This window comes from Coregonus lavaretus, assembly GCF_964263955.1.
Source record: "Coregonus lavaretus genome assembly, chromosome: 16".
Classification (NCBI taxonomy): domain Eukaryota; kingdom Metazoa; phylum Chordata; class Actinopteri; order Salmoniformes; family Salmonidae; genus Coregonus; species Coregonus lavaretus.
Genome location: NC_140003.1, coordinates 11,842,951 through 11,859,910, shown reverse-complemented (window position 1 = coordinate 11,859,910; position 16,960 = coordinate 11,842,951). Strand labels below are relative to the sequence as shown.

At 41.7% G+C, this 16,960-nt stretch overlaps 1 protein-coding gene across 4 annotated transcripts in view; it reads left to right on the top strand.

Moving 5' to 3' along the window:
• Positions 1–16,960, top strand: part of LOC311143301 (kalirin-like) — a gene marked incomplete at its 5' end in the record, with an annotated part of 253,356 nt that overhangs the window by 204,818 nt on the left and 31,578 nt on the right. For all 4 annotated transcript variants that reach the window (XM_084179130.1, XM_084179131.1, XM_084179129.1 and 1 more), the window contains one exon: positions 6,581–6,827. In XM_084179130.1, coding sequence (XP_084035256.1) covers positions 6,581–6,827 — 247 coding nt within the window. The remainder of the gene's footprint in view (positions 1–6,580; positions 6,828–16,960) is intronic.

Genomic DNA, 16,960 nt, shown 5'->3' with positions numbered 1-16,960 from the left:
TAAAATATGCACGCATGACTATAAGTCGCTTTGGATAAAAGTGTCTGCTAAATGGCATATTATATTATTATTATTATATTACAAAAGTTATTTTATTTATTTATTTTTTATTTAACCTTTATTTAACCAGGTAAACCAGTTGTTGTTACAACAAAGTATTTATCGCTATACTATCGAGGGGTTCTTCTGTGGGCTGTTTGTTTTAGTTCAATTAACTCCTTTGAGTACAGTTTCACCGTAAGACACCACTTTGTGAGTTCATATATGTTCTGTTGGCTTTGGAACCCATGGAGGTTGTTTTGATTTTGGTGGGAGGATGGAACACAGATCCTACTGAAAGCTCTTTATCAACAATGGCAATGCTGTATGGCACCAACAACAGTTCCCAAATTTGTGCAGAGGGAAAGCTAAAGTTCCCATGTTATGGACTGGGTCAGCGCTGCTCTGTCTCTGTAATACCTGATGGGGGGATCTTCTGGGCACTATTCACATGTTGTGTTCCCTGCCTATTGACACTGATCTTGGGTCAGTTTTGCATTTTCCCCACTAATGGTTAAGGTTGGGATTGGGGGCAGGGAAGCTGATCCTAGATCTGTACCTAGGGGAAACTTCATCACGGAGCCTGTAAGTTCAGAGACTGAGGTGGTGGTAGTGTACATGGCTGAGCCTGCCTGATGAGAGTAAACACACATGACGACAAGCTGGAGTAGTACGTGAAAGCAGGTGGACAGGATGAGGAGAAACCCCACAAGCACTGATGGATTTCACAGCTGGGACCAGATGGCCCACCATGCACCTTGCTCTCAGGGCCAGTGGGAATCCTTCAACCAAGATTTCAGGAAAACCAGGGAAATTATTGAAAGTTCCTGACATTTTGCAACCCTACTCGTGTGTGTTCACTGCTATGGGCATATTAATCTGCCTGTTGTTGTGAGAAGCTAAGAGATGTGTATTAATATGGACGTGTGTATCAATGGACGTGAACCTTCTTATGATGGGATCAAGGTCAGCCATTTTGGTCAAGGAGTTAGAGGAATGATTCCATAAATCTTTCAAATTAACTGCCAACATTCCATTCAAACAATGCAGTCAATACACAGCCATACATACACTGGCTGAAATCAACTGATGATAGATAGGACTTGGACAAGTTGTAAATGCAACAAGTACTGATATTATATCATATGGTCATTTCCACGTAAAAGGACCCATGAGCACCAACGTGAAATTCATAGAAGCATGTCAGATTGGGTGACAAATGAAGGCTGGGTCTATATTTTAGAGAAATTAATGGATATATACATTTTTCAACCATTTCCCATCCCAAAAATTTGGAATAAGCAAAGGCTTTGAATACTGGTCAAACAGATGGAAAAGAGGTCTTAGAAAACATCTAGCAGAAAAAGTCTTAAAAGGTATTAGAAATACATCAAAAGACAATAACGTTGAAGTAAAGACCCCTGCCAACTAATATCAACACTTATATTTAGATTGTGATACATTTTTCTGCCTGTAAGTTTAAGAAACATTGCCTTATTCCTTGAAATTTCGTTACCAAAAACCCACATATCTTTAACATATTTTCTAATTTGTCTCCCTCATGAGGGAGAATTATGAAAGTTAACAGAAGTAACAAGTAAAGGTTGACCTACCAATTAGTTGAAGTGTTTTTACAGATAACTATTTTGTTTATTCATTATTAAATGATTAAAACTAAAAATTCCATTACCAAATCATTAATGTAATTTTCCAAAAAGTTTAATGGAATTGAATTGGCTGCAATTGAATTGGCTACAATGGGAAATCATAGTAGTCACAAACCACAGTAGGGTTCACAAGTTTGCACAGTAGAATACAGAAAAGTAAAGTATAGTTCAGTACTGTAGAGTTCAGTACAGTACACAGTAGAGCACACTAGAGTTGAGTACACTGTAATGTGCTGAACTATACTGTACTGAACTCTACTGAACTCGACTCTACTGTTCTGTGCTGTACTCTACTAAGCACTACTGTGCTGTACTTTGATGTCAAAACTTGTGAAACATAGACGTCTATGATTGGTTCAGATTTGGTCCAGTCCGGACCAACCAAATGTGGTCTTGTTTGGGTGCAGAACTCATAACAATAATAGCTAATGTGTAGAATAATACCCACATATGCAAAGGAGGATATTGCATATTTTCTACTTTGTGGACCTAGAGAATCACATTCATATCCATAATTATGCATTTCTGTGTAGTACAGATCAGGGACCCATGATGAAATTCCGTTAACGCAATTCCATTACCGGGTGTAAATCCACTTCACTTAATGTAGTTCAATAACCAAAATAGATTTTTTTCACAGTCAATGTGTCATGTTATAGCTGACACCCCATTCTTTCTGCAGAAAATTGGTATAAAACCAGTGTAAACTTTATTTATAATTATATGACAATATTGTAGGTTGAAAGTAATTATATTACACCATTTCTGATATCACATGCATTACCTTTATTTTCCTGCGTAAGTAAAATCTGTATTACTGCCATTCATTCCAATTAGACTGGTTTGGATTTCTCCCTAACTAATATGGCTGGCGTTTTCACCCCATTCTGGAACTTTGAGGGTTTATGACATAGCCCCTCTAGTAATTTCATAGGATCTCTGTGTGTATTAGATTCTGCAGCCAGACATATTTATCATTGAACTTTGTTGGCCTGTTTTCTTAAAAAAGAATCTGTCAGGGAAACTGACCCTGTGTGTGTGTTTTTAAGAGAATTGCCTACAAGATTTAGGCCTAAGAGTTCTGACCTTGAAACGATCCCAGTGTTTACAATGTCCATGTAGCCGAACTCGTCTTACATTGCCTCCTATCATAGTGAGCTCTTTAACCGCTGAGGATCAGTGGTCAAACTTTGGAATAGGGGGGAAACTATGTAGAACCGCCAGATTATGCTGGGTGGTCTCCTAGAGGAGTGTGTGTGTGGGGGTGTGGGGGGGGTGCTGGATCATGGTTTCCGTTAGGATGGGTCTGACCTGTGTGAGGTCAGGGGTGTGTTCTTACCCATAGGGCTCTGATCAAAGGCAGTGCACTATATAGGAAATAGGGCACCATTTGGGCCACGACTTTAAAGAGGGAGTGTTCTGTTGTTCTGATTATTAACAGCTCTCTGGGGGAGTGGATGATTTGTAGAGTGTTGCTGTTCCTAGTAAGAGATTGGAGTTGACCTCCATTCAAGATGACCTGAAACACTTCACTCCAACTGGGTGTGGTTGCTGGTAAAATATGTTTTGTTATTGAAGGAGTCAAAGAAGTGGTGTGATTTAGAATCCCCTCTGTTTCAAACCCCCAGAGTAGACAAACTGAGAGGTAACTCAAGGGCCACGGGTTTGTGTCCTTGAGCTGTCCTAAATTGGACTTTGTTTGTTCTCTCTGTGGCAGTATTGACGACTTGTTGGGTTATTTCAGGCTAGGGTTGCACAAGTCCGGTAACCTAACCAGACATATTGGTTGATTTCCTGCTTATAAGCAGATTTCCAGATTATTCCCTAATGATTCCGGGAATCTTCCAATCAGGATTTTTGGAACACTTGGAAATGTACGTGAAATTTTGCAACCCTAATTTAGGAGTTCTTAAAGCCGCAAATACACGTAGGTTTGACTACACTTCCTCTTAGACTGCTCCTCAAGTTGTAACAGAATGTGTGCTCGTACCTGCTCTCTTCAAACCCTGTCCCACTCCCATCTGACTGTGCAGCTTGCTAAGTGTAAGGACTCTCCTACAATCATGTACGTCCCAAATGGCACCCTATTCTTCCCTATGGGCCTGGTCAAAAGTAGTGCACTAAATAGGGAATAGGGTGCCATTTGGGACTCAGTCCATGTCATGTTGAGCAGAGTAGAGCCTCGGAGCATATGAGGAAGTGTTTAGTTGACAGCCTGAGGATTGATCCTATTTTCATTTCCCAAGGTGGGAGATTTACTGACATCAAATGAGCTGCTAGCTAGATGATGATTGTGAAACCAGAGATTATTTTCCTCAGGCAGAGAACATTCATAATCATAGGAGACTAGTGATATCCTCATAACTGGGAGACTGCAGTCATTTATGACTCTCATTTATCAAACAGACCGTTTCCTCGGGTAGAGTTATCATAGGGTTGCGTCCCAAATGGCTCCCTATATAGTGCACTACTTTTGACCATATTCCCTATATAGTGGACTACTGAACTAGGCCTATGTAGGGAATAGGGTGCCATTTGGGACGCAGCCATATGATCACCAGACGACCATGATCTATAGGCCTATGGGTTCGTTTATTACCGCACTTCAATACCATGGTCATCTAATAAAATATTTCAGTGTAGTCATTTAGTGGGTGTAAATATTATGACATGACTCTTCTCTCTCCAGAAACTAAGCTGATCTCTGATACGGATAATAAGTTCATTATAAGGTCACCTGTAATCGCTCGTGACCAGGCCGTTTATGTGAAATTTTGGTTCTGTGTTGCTGAGATTAGGTCAACTGTGATGAACAGATAGATACAGTGGGGGGGAAAAGTATTTAGTCAGCCACCAATTGTGCAAGTTCTCCCAGAGAGAGGCCTGTAATTTTCATCATAGGTACACGTCAACTATGACAGACAAATTGAGAATGTTTTTTCCAGAAAATCACATTGTAGGATTTTTAATGAATTTATTTGCAAATTATGGTGGAAAATAAGTATTTGGTCACCTACAAACAAGCAAGATTTCTGGCCCTCACAGACCTGTAACTTATTCTTTAAGAGGCTCCTCTGTCCTCCACTCGTTACCTGTATTAATGGCAACTGTTTGAACTTGTTATCAGTATAAAAGACACCTGTCCACAACCTCAAACAGTCACACTCCAAACTCCACTATGGCCAAGACCAAAGAGCTGTCAAAGGACACCAGAAACAAAATTGTAGACCTGCACCAGGCTGGGAAGACTGAATCTGCAATAGGTAAGCAGCTTGGTTTGAAGAAATCAACTGTGGGAGCAATTATTAGGAAATGGAAGACATACAAGACCACTGATAATCTCCCTCGATCTGGGGCTCCACGCAAGATCTCACCCCGTGCGGTCAAAATGATCACAAGAACGGTGAGCAAAAATCCCAGAACCACACGGGGGGACCTAGTGAATGACCTGCAGAGAGCTGGGACCAAAGTAACAAAGCCTACCATCAGTAACACACTACGCCGCCAGGGACTCAAATCCTGCAGTGCCAGACGTGTCCCCCTGCTTAAGCCAGTACATGTCCAGGCCCGTCTGAAGTTTGCTAGAGTGCATTTGGATGATCCAGAAGAGGATTGGGAGAATGTCATATGGTCAGATGAAACCAAAATAGAACCTTTTGGTAAAAACTCAACTCGTCGTGTTTGGAGGGCAAAGAATGCTGAGTTGCATCCAAAGAACACCATACCAACTGTGAAGCATGGGGGTGGAAACATCATGCTTTGGGGCTGTTTTTCTGCAAAGGGACCAGGACGACTGATCCGTGTAAAAGAAAGAATAAATGGGGCCATGTATCGTGAGATTTTGAGTGAAAACCTCCTTCCATCAGCAAGAGCATTGAAGATGAAACGTGGCTGGGTCTTTCAGCATGACAATGATCCCAAACACACCGCCCGGGCAATGAAGGAGTGGCTTCGTAAGAAGCATTTCAAGGTCCTGGAGTGGCCTAGCCAGTCTCCAGATCTCAACCCCATAGAAAATCTTTGGAGGGAGTTGAAAGTCCGTGTTGCCCAGCGACAGCCCCAAAACATCACTGCTCTAGAGGAGATCTGCATGGAGGAATGGGCCAAAATACCAGCAACAGTGTGTGAAAACCTTGTGAAGACTTACAGAAAACGTTTGACCTGTGTCTTTGCCAACAAAGGGTATATAACAAAGTATTGACACATTTTTGTTATTGACCAAATACTTATTTTCCACCATAATTTGCAAATAAATTCATAAAAAATCCTACAATGTGATTTTCTGGAGAAAAAAAATCTCATTTTGTCTGTCATAGTTGACGTGTACCTATGATGAAAATTACAGGCCTCTCTCATCTTTTTAAGTGGGAGAACTTGCACAATTGGTGGCTGACTAAATACTTTTTTCCCCCACTGTATATGAAGTATACACTCTTACACTGACCTGAACCATGTTCTGTTCCATGGAAGGCATGGGTGGCGTCCCAAATGGCACCCTATTCACTATTTAGTGCACTACATTTGACCAGGATGCTGCCATGGTCTTTTATCCAATTATCCCCTGATAGTTTGTCCCCTGATCTGATGTCTGAACAAAAAAACAAATGTGTGCAATGTTCTACATAATCCTCTATAATCCTGCACCTGGGATAAGTGTTTTTATGGGTGTGCGCATGTCACTCCACTAAACTAATATCTGAATACACCTCACAACCCCACATGGCTTAACCTAGAACCTGAGCTGTGAGCTTCCATCCTCTCTGCTATGATGATGACTCGATTTAAAATGTTTTTTTTGTGTGAAAGACCCGCCTTGTTTTAAGACTATAACTCACTGTTCTCTCTCTGGGTCTCTTCCTGTCTCTCTCTCTCAGCTCTCTGGAGGCTGTGAGTTGACAGTGGTGCTGCAGGACTTCACGGCAGGTTGTTCCAGCGAGCTCAGCCTTCAGACGGGTCAGACGGTGGAGCTACTGGAGAGGCCCAGTGACCGCCCCGGCTGGTGTCTGGTGCGGACCACTGACCGTAGCCCCCCTCAGGAGGGCCTGGTGCCCAGCTCGGCCCTCTGTATCTCTCACTCCCGCAGCAGCGTGGAGATGGAATGCTTCTTCCCCACAGGGAAAGGTAAGGACATCAACCATTTACTGTTGAAAAAACAGGAAGGAAAGCGCTACAAGGATATATCAGTAGATCTTTATAGATTGAAGGTGCTCTTTGGCTAAGGGGTTGATTGGTCAACAAAAACAAGAAGGACAAAGGCTCTGTTCCCGTAATTACAATGGCCGTGTCCGAATACCCGTACTTGTGTTCTAAATAGTAGGCATTTTGGGTATGCGAAAATGGAATGTTTTATATTATGTGAAATTCAGAAAATGTAGTATGCTTTAAATGCCAGGAATGTCATTCATTTTGGCTTTTCATCTAGTACAATTCGCTGCACACTATTGAGGAAGAGAATCATCTTTCCAGACCCACGTGTTTGACAACAGCTGATAATCAGATAAGGTGACGTGCTGTACCAAAATGAACCAATGGCGGGATTCAAAAAGATTGTCTTGGTCCTCCTTGTTTAAAAAAAAAAGATTGGACTGTTTTATTTGGCAGCATGGTAATGAGATGCTGTACTTCCTATCGCTCATTCAATGTCAGAGATGAGGAGACTTGATATGAATATACCTGCAGCAAATGTTTCACCATTGTTTCACCTGCTACGGGCAATGCATGATTTTCAGAACTTGGAAGCGTTTGTTTAGACAATCAAACATGTCCTAGTGCTACCTGTAGAGGGAGGTGTTTGTTGTCACTAGGATTAGAGCCAGGTTGGTCATTTGACAGCTAGGGGAACGTTTTGCCTCTGACGAGCACTTGACATTTTACCTCAGTACAACATCCGTCTCCACTTAGACCACTTCAGAGAGGGTTTTCAGATCATGCTGCTCACACTCCGTGATATACTGCCTCCCTGCTCTCCATGACAAATGTAAAAGCTCTTCAGGAAGGACTTTAATGGAGGCTCTCTCTGGCATTATACAATGTTTTGTATAGGGAATTGTAATCTAGAGTGAACACGTCCTGAACCATTTAAAGGTACAGGAGAGTAAATCATTTACTTTTAAGATGTTTTCCTTTGTGCATTTGTATTTATTGTTGAAAGGTGGTAGTGTTGACAGATACTCCTCTCATTAAACTGTTTACTGAATTGAATTAAGTCTGTAGAATTAATTGCTGAATTGACTCAAACTTACAGGTATTTATTGTTGTAATAAAACTTTAGAGTTGAATAGAAGTGCATACAGAAGTCTACAGAGTTTACATTGGGGTCACTGTCACATTAACCCAACAATGAGCACCGTTATGCTCATTGGAACACAGCCCATCCATAGCAACAACAACAAAAATACACCCCCCACATACACATTTGGGGGACTCAACTTTTTTATTATATATTTTTTTATGTATTCAAATTATATTAAATATATATACAGTACCAGTCAAAAGTTTGGACACACCTACTCATTCAAGGGTTTTTCTTTATTTTTACTATTTTCTACATTGTAGAATAATAGTGAAGACATCAAAACTATGAAATAACACATATGGAATCATGTAGTAACCAAAAAAGTGTTAAACAAATCAAAATATATTTTATATTTGAGATTCTTCAAAGTAGCCACCCTTTGCCTTGATGACAGCTTTGTACACTCTTGGCATTCTCTCAACCAGCTTAATGAGGAATGCTTTTCCAACAGTCTTGAAGGAGTTCCCACAAATGCTGAGCACTTGTTGGCTGCTTTTCCTTCACTCTGCGGTCCAACTCATCCCAAACCATCTCAATTGGGTTGAGGTCGGGTGATTGTGGAGGCCAGGTCATCTGATGCAGCACTCCATCACTCTCCTTCTTGGTCAAATAGACCTTTATACAGCCCTAGTCACTTCCTCCCCCCGCCGTAGTTTTTAAACAGACTCTGTTTCAAAAAGGATGGGAGGTGGCTGAGCTTTTTCTACATGGTGTCCAGCCACAGTATTTCAGTTCTGCATCCCAAATGGCACCCTATTCCCTACATAGTGCACTACATTTGACCAGAGCCATAGGTCTGATGGGTATGTCTGCAAAAGCCTTGCCTTTGTGAAATCTGAAACAATAGACCTCAATATTTATTTCATGTAATCTATGGAACATTCTGGAGCTTGCTCCGTTTGGAATGAACATTAAAGAACTTCTCATTCTTGTGGCCTTGTAGATACATTACTTTGTTTTTCCCCACACTCATACATGTTCTCTTCAATGTTCTCTGAAACATTCTCACATTTACAATACAATATGCTTTTGCCTGTTATCTTGTTGGATAAATACCAGTTGCCCATGTGACTGACATACTGAACCATGGCTGTTGGTGACATTCAAAATTAGGAAGGACTGTTACAACCTAGCCTACAAATGAAGTTTATAACGTACAGGTCAAGAGACACATTTGAGTAATCAAGGTGACAGACAGTGACACATTCAATACCGCCTTGCACACTCTTGCCTGCATCTAGCTCAGCCTGGTCTCATAGACCAGACGTAACATAGTAAACGTAAAATCCAGGACACTCATGTTAGTATGATATGTTACGTTTGGTATGGTTACATAAGACTGAAGGTTACTTAAGGCAAAAAGGGGAGGGTGGTTGGTCGGGGTGGATGGGTGGGCTTATAACGCTAACACTAGCTGATCTGGGATGTAATCATTAGTCCAAACAGCCGCAAAACGTTCCATTTAAAACTAGAGTTTCTATTGGAAAAATTCAGCTGGGTCCCTCAGTTTCATTCTGTTTTCTTCTGTTTAATAAAAGTTTTGCAACAGAATCGGCGGAATGAATATACCAGCACACACAGTTCACTTTCATAGCAGTCACATACAGCATCATCACTTTGCTCGTTGTATAATTCCTTCTCGCAACTACGCACTCTCCTCCTCTCACCTTTTCCCTTCACTTGTTGACTTCAGTGCGCAACAAAACAGCTACCTGTGACAAGGCGCAAATACCTCCCCAAGCCAAACCTTCATACCATAACCGCTAACCGCGACACAGCCTACATCGTGGTCACCATATTAACGTTATAGTCAACAAACTAGAACTAACACGTTAGTAATCGGACAATCCAATCCATGTGTACAATCATGCAGTACAGTGTACAGAAAGCAGTTTAGCAGTTACACTGGCGGGCCCCGGTGGCAATACATTTATAAAACCGAAAGCTTACCTTGACTTGGAAGAGTTGCAGTGTTGTATAGCCTATACATAAACATAAAATAGCATTCCTCTCTGTTTGAGTCAGGTTGTTGGGCAGGCTAAATTAGCTGCATTAGCTAAGTAAGTGAAAGTTAAAGTAAGATGAGAAAAAAAAAGAGCTAGCTCTCTCTGCTGCTTCTCCTTAATTTGTTCCCTATAGGGTGCTGTTGAGTCTACTGTAGACCTTCATTGCTAAACCGTGTGTTTTAATCAGTTATTTGGTGACGTGAATATATTTAGTATAGTTTTATCTAAAAATGATAATTTTTTTCTGAAATTCGCTGAGAAGGATGGTCCTCTACTTCTTCATCTGAGGAGCCTCAACTGATACTGAAAGTTATTTGATGAGCTGGATATTTTTCATAACTAAAAATCTTTTGTCACATTGCTATGAGCTCTTCATGTAGGGTTATGTGTTTTTGCACATTGCTATCTATGGCTGTAGAAAGTTCAAGGAAATAAACAAGATCAATGATAAGATCTGTTATTGTTGTGTCACCAGTGCATGTAAAACATTTACTGCCAACATAGTGTCTTAATGCGGTGTTGGGCCACCACGAGCCGCCAGAACAGCTTCAATGTGCCTTGGCATAGATTCTACAAGTGTCTGGAACGCTATTGGAGGGATGCGACACCATTCTTCCACGAGAAATTCCATCATTTGGTGTTTTGTTGCTGGTGGTGGAAAACGCTGTCTCAATTGGGTTGAGATCTGGTGACTTACACACACACGTTAACCCCCTATGCTCCTTTGAGACCCCTCTTTCAAAGTCACTGAGATATCTTCTTCTAGCCATGGTAGCCAAAGTAATGGGTAACTGGGCATTTATATCCATGATCCTAAGCATGATGATTTTTTTGTATTTTTTTTGTATTTTATTTTTTGGGGCTTTAATATTGCAGATAGATTGTAACTTCCATCAATGTAATTGTCTGCATCACTTCCAATCCCCCATATGGTTTTTTTCCTCGCAAATATATATATTCATACATACATGCATACAGCTCTGGAAAAAATAAAGAAAAAATAACTATTGACCATGCCAAAAGATTTGAAAAGGAAAGTTTTGAGTGAGGAAAAGAAGGGTTCAATTCTGGCCTTACTGGCAGAGGGATACAGTGAGCGTCAGGTTGCTTCCATCCTTAACATTTCAAAGACTGCGGTTCATAAGAACAAGGTCAAGCAGCAGACTTTGGGGACAACAAAGCTACAGACCGGCAGAGGGCGAAAACGACTCTACTGACCGGGATGACAGCCAACTAATTCGAATGTCACTCAACAACCGTAGGATGACATCAAGTGACCTACAAAAATAATGGCAAACGGCAGCTGGGGTGAAGTGCACCGCGAGGACGGTTCGAAACAGGCTCCTAGGGGCAGAGATGAAGTCGTGCAAAGCTAGAAAAAAGCCCTTCATCAATGAGAAGCAAAGAAGAGCCAGGCTGAGGTTTGCAAAAGACCATAAGGATTGGACCGTAGAGGACTGGAGTAAGGTCATCTTCTCTGATGAGTCCAATTTTCACCTTTGTCCAACACCTGGTCGTCTAATGGTTAGACGGAGACCTGGAGAGGCCTACAAGCCACAGTGTCTCGCACCCACAGCGAAATTTGGTGGAGGATCGGTGATGATCTGGGGGTGCTTCAGCAAGGCTGGAATTGGGCAGATTTGTCTTTGTGAAGGATGCATGAATCAAGCCACGTACAAGGTTGTCCTGGAAGAAAACTTGCTTCCGTTTGCTCTGACATTGTTCTCCTGCAGGACAATGCGCCATGCCACACAGCCAGGTCAATCAAGGTGTGGATGGAGGACCACCAGATCAAGACCCTGTCATGGCCAGCCAAATCTACAGACCTGAACCCCATTGAAAACTTATGGAATGTGATCAAGAGGAAGATGGATGGTCACAAGCCATCAAACAAAGCCGAGCTGCTTGAATTTTTGCGCCAGGAGTGGCATAAAGTCACCTAACATCAATGTGAAAGACTGGTGGAGAGTATGCCAAGACGCATGAAAGCTGTGATTGAAAATCAGGGTTATTCCACCAAATATTGATTTCTGAACTCTTCCTAATTTAAAACATTACTATTGTGTTTAAAAATGAACATGAACTTATTTTCTTTGCGTTATTCGAGGTCTGACAACACTGCATATTTTTGGTTATTTTGACCAGTTGTCATTTTCTGCAAATAAATGCTCTAAAAGACAATATTTTTATTTGGAATTTGGGAGAAATGTTGTCAGTAGTTTATAGAATAAAACAAAAATGATATTGTTACCCAAACACATACCTATAAATAGTAAAACCAGAGAAACTGATAATTTTGCAGTGGTCTCTTAATTTTTTCCGCAGCTGTATGTATGTATATATATATATATGGGTGTGTGTGTGTGTATATGTATAAATATATCTATCCTTTTTTAAAAATATATATTTCCCTTTATTACTTTCCAACCCCATGACCCCTTCCCTAATTGGAGTAAAACTAGTGAACAACAACGCTTAGGCCTCTACTTCCAGCTTATACATACTATATACATTTTATGGACACAGTCAATTTTATAATAATTCTATTTTGTTTGTTTTTACTCCTGAACTTCCTCTACCCTCAACCTCTCCGATCATTTTCATGATGTCCATCCGGTTTGCTTCTATATGCCATATTTTTCTAACTGTTCTCTTTCACAAAAGCTCTCAACCAATATCCTATATACTTATTATGGACACAGTATGCTTTACATTAGTTATCTTGTTGTTATTAGTTGTTGTTAGTTGTTATTAGTCCCATCCTTCAGCTCCATTCAACACCTCCCATATATCTCTTAACACCATCCATATTGGATTTCTATTTGCCATATATTTTTCAGCTGTACTGTGATGTTTCACAAAAGTCCTGAACCATGATGAAGCATGATGAAATGTTAATTGCTTAATTAACTCAGGAACCACACCTGTGTGGAAGCACCTGCTTTTAGTATACTTTGTGTTCCTCATTTACTCAAGTGTTTCCTCTATTTTGGCAGTTACCTGTAACTCAATACACCCTGCATACTCTTCATATTATTAATGGCAAAATAACATATGTAATCCTGAATTTTGTAGGGTTGGAGTTGGTAGTAAGGGTAGTTAAATGAAGGCCACCCAAACATGAGGCGTCATGTCTCTGTGTATGTATGAATGAATGGTTGGTTGGTCGGTCTCCATGTTCTGTTCAATTAGATACACAGTAACTCTTCTTTGTCCAGGGATCACCTCATTGGCCTATCCACTGTATATTGCTGTCTTTCCTCAGAGAAGAGCTGGGCTTGTTTTTCTACGGCAGCATGCAAATCTAAGAGCTGTAGTATGGTTCCAGTTATACAATATGGAAATTGTACATACTCCAGTTTCACCATACTATTGATAGTAGGGCCATCAAATGAGGAAATGAATGAGGACATGGCATTAAAACATCCAATGTATTATATGCCAGTAATGTCATGGTGTGATTACATCTGAATATTACACATCATAAATACAGAGGTTCATTAAGAAAGGCTTACTTACAAAATGTCATGGTTTTAACCATATCAAATCAATTGAAAAGGGTAGCTACAATTTTCCGATCACCTGGCCGATCACTTCCTCAACCTCTAAATGCCAGAAGCTTAGATAAACCTGATGGAATGTTCAGCATTTCCTGCCATAGATGGAGAAGATCTATCAATGACAACTCTAAAGATACTCTAAGCTGTTATAACAGATTTTCCTTTGATGTATTAAAAGCCTTTGTCCTGTCTCTTGTTCTTACCCTCATCAATCTAGAAAGAGGTGCGCATTGTGGAGCTCTCTAGTCCCAGTTCTGTCTGGTCATCTTGAAACACCCTTGGCCTGCCTGTCCTCCCTCTGGTTGTGTTGGGCTCAGTCTGTTCCTGCCCTGAAGCACTGCCACGTCTCTCTGTATCCCCAACAGAGACACCAGCCAGGCAGACACATAGCCCAGATACACTCCATAACAATCACACAGCTCCTTACCTGCAGTGTCCTAGTTCTCAGTACGGCTCCAAGGGCACTTTGGCTGTATGCAACACAACCTGTCCTTATTTACCCTATAAAGTATGATACACACAAGGTCCTTCTCACAACTATGCTGGTTCAAAAGTGTAACTTGGAGACCGATATAGAGAGCATAGTGGGAAAGGATGGGACATGGCAATGAACCTACTGAAACCTGGCAGCCTTTCCTCAGTAGCCTAATAAGTAGTAACTTTGCTGCTCATGTCAGCTTGTAAGGAATGTGCCCGCACATGACATTTGACAGCCATTCCCACCCATGCAACCTTGCGGAACTACTGGTAGGCTGATACAGTCTGTGCCGACGGCTTAAGCTTGAGTACATAAACAATCAGAGTTTTGTCTTTCTGTTTGCCAGTACCATAGATGGGGCTAGTACTACTTAGTGGTGCCTTTGTCAAAGCGACGCGTAACATGAGTCGACTCTCTGTAACCCACGCTGCTCTCTGTGAATCAGAGGTAGGGTGCCCCTCCCCCGTCCCCTCCTCCTTCCCTCCCTGTCCGTCCCTCCCCTCAGTGGAGTGGAGCAGGCTGAACTTGGAGCAGCTAGTGGCTGGTTGCCTGGGCTGCAGTCAGGGTGCATTTTGGATCTATCTCTTTTTTTTCTTCCTCTTAATTGTCTTCTGGAACCATGAGCTTCTTCTAGCTGGCCAGGATGAAAAGTGGGAGACATTGTCGTTCCTGTTGTGGTTGGATTCTAGCGAAGGGTTGCTGCTGCTGTTACAAAGTGACAGGTGCGTACCAGACTACGGATTGTGTGTTTTTGGGCTCCCACTAGAAGTCCAGGGTTAGGAATGGAGAACAGGTTCTGATGGGTGCACGCTTTCTCACACCTGAGCTTCTCACTAAACATTATTGAATATTGCTAAGCAATGCTTTTATCTGTACATCAGTCAGGGATGTTACTTACCTTTTGGAGTTATATTTGCTACAAACATTTTGTGCGAGAATGCTTGTATCGGACTTCACAAACTGTCGCTGGCTGACACTATTAGAAAACCCTTCTTGTTTAATATTGCATGGCATTGCCTTGCCAGTGTTTACTTGTTTGCTGATGTTTCGAGATTTAAAGGAAAACTCCACCCCAAAACTATATTTTGGTATTTGTTTAATTAGTCCATTGTTGACATAGTCTCAAAATGTTTTGCTTGTCAGCCATCAAGTTTTCAAGATATGTAACATTCAAAAAACAGAAATCATCCCTGTATGATGCATTTTGCAAGTCAGTTCATCAAATGTCTGCCCTGCTAGAGCTGCCGTTTATTGTGTGGAAACGTCTAGGAGCAATAACGGCTCAGCCGCAAAGGCCACACAAGCTCACTGAACAGGACTGCCTAGTGCTGAACCACGTAGCGTGAAAGAATCGTCTGTCCTCGGTTGCAACACTCACTACCGAGTTCCAAACTGCCTCTGGAAGCAACGTCAGCACAAGATCTGTTCGTCAGGTGCTTCATGAAATGGGTTTCCATGGCCGAGCAGCCACACACAAGCCTAAGATCACCATTCACAATGCCAAGCGTTGGCTGGAGTGGTGTAAAGGTTGCCGCCATTGGACTCTGGAGCAGTGGAAACGCGTTCTCTGGAGTGATGAATCACAATTCACCATCTGGCAGTCCGACGGACGAATCTGGGTTTGGTAGATGCCAGGAGACCTACCTGCCCGAATGCATAGTGCCAACTGTAAAGTTTGGTAGAGGAGGAATAATGGTCTGGGGCTGTTTTCCATGGTTCGGGCTATGCCCCTTATTTCCAGTGAAGGGAAATCTTAACGCTACAGCATACAATTACTTTCTAGATGATTCTGTGCTTCCAACTTTGTGGCAACAGTTTGGGGAAAGACCTTTCCTGTTTCAGCAGGACAATGCCCCCGTGCACAAAGCAAGGTCCATACAGAAATGGTTTGTCGAGATCGGTGTGGAAGAACTTGACTGGCATGCACAGAGCCCTGACTTCAACCCCTTCGAACACCTTTGGGATGAATTGGACGCCGACAGCAAGCCAGGCCTAATCGCCCAACATCAGTGCCCGATCTCACTAATGCTCTTATGGCTGAATGGAAGCAAGTCCCCACAGCAATGTTCCAACATCTAGTGGAAAGCCTTCCCAGAAGAGTGGAGGCTGTTATAGCAGCAAAGGGGGGACCAACTCCATATTAATGCCCATGATTTTGGAATGAGATGTTCGACGAGCAGGTGTCCACATACACTAAATGACCAAAGGTATCTCTGGGCTGTGAACGATAAGAGAAATAGCTGCTGCAATGGTGAACACTCAATGAGAGCTGCACTGGCATTAACTTCTATTGTATGCTATTGCGTCATTAAGCTGTCTTCATGGATGAGGATGTGGAGAGTCAGAGGGAAGGGGATGAAGCTGTGTCAAAAGTAGGTTATTTTCTGGATCAGAGGATGAATAATAGCGATTGGAGATGCTGTCAGGGGAACTGAGCTAGACTGCATTATGGCAGTCACTGCCTCTGCACAGCATGCTCCCATTCATAAACATTGAATTCATAACTATGAATTATAACATGTGAGGTGTTTGTTAATAAGTGTTACAAATGTAATGGATTTCGTTTTTAATTTCATTTTCAAAATTTCTGTCATGGTATGTCTCACAACAATGCGGCATAATATACGTGGGAGTCCGATTTTTCTCCTTTCTAACCTAGATTCTTGTGGAGGGTAGATAGTAACGCTGCTGGAGTCTTTTGATGACCAAATTAGCCACAAATCTTCTTTCATCTGAAGCATTACTGCAAGTTTCTTTGAAGATGACTCTTAGGGGGGAACTTTGAGGAGGGCTGTCAGTGTGGATGGGATGCCTCTCTCCTTTTAATTGTTGCCCTGCGAGTTAACTAACATGTCTTCATCTTTGTATCCAATGTCTGGGTTATTGCTGCTCTTGTTGTTGTTTTTAAATCCTTT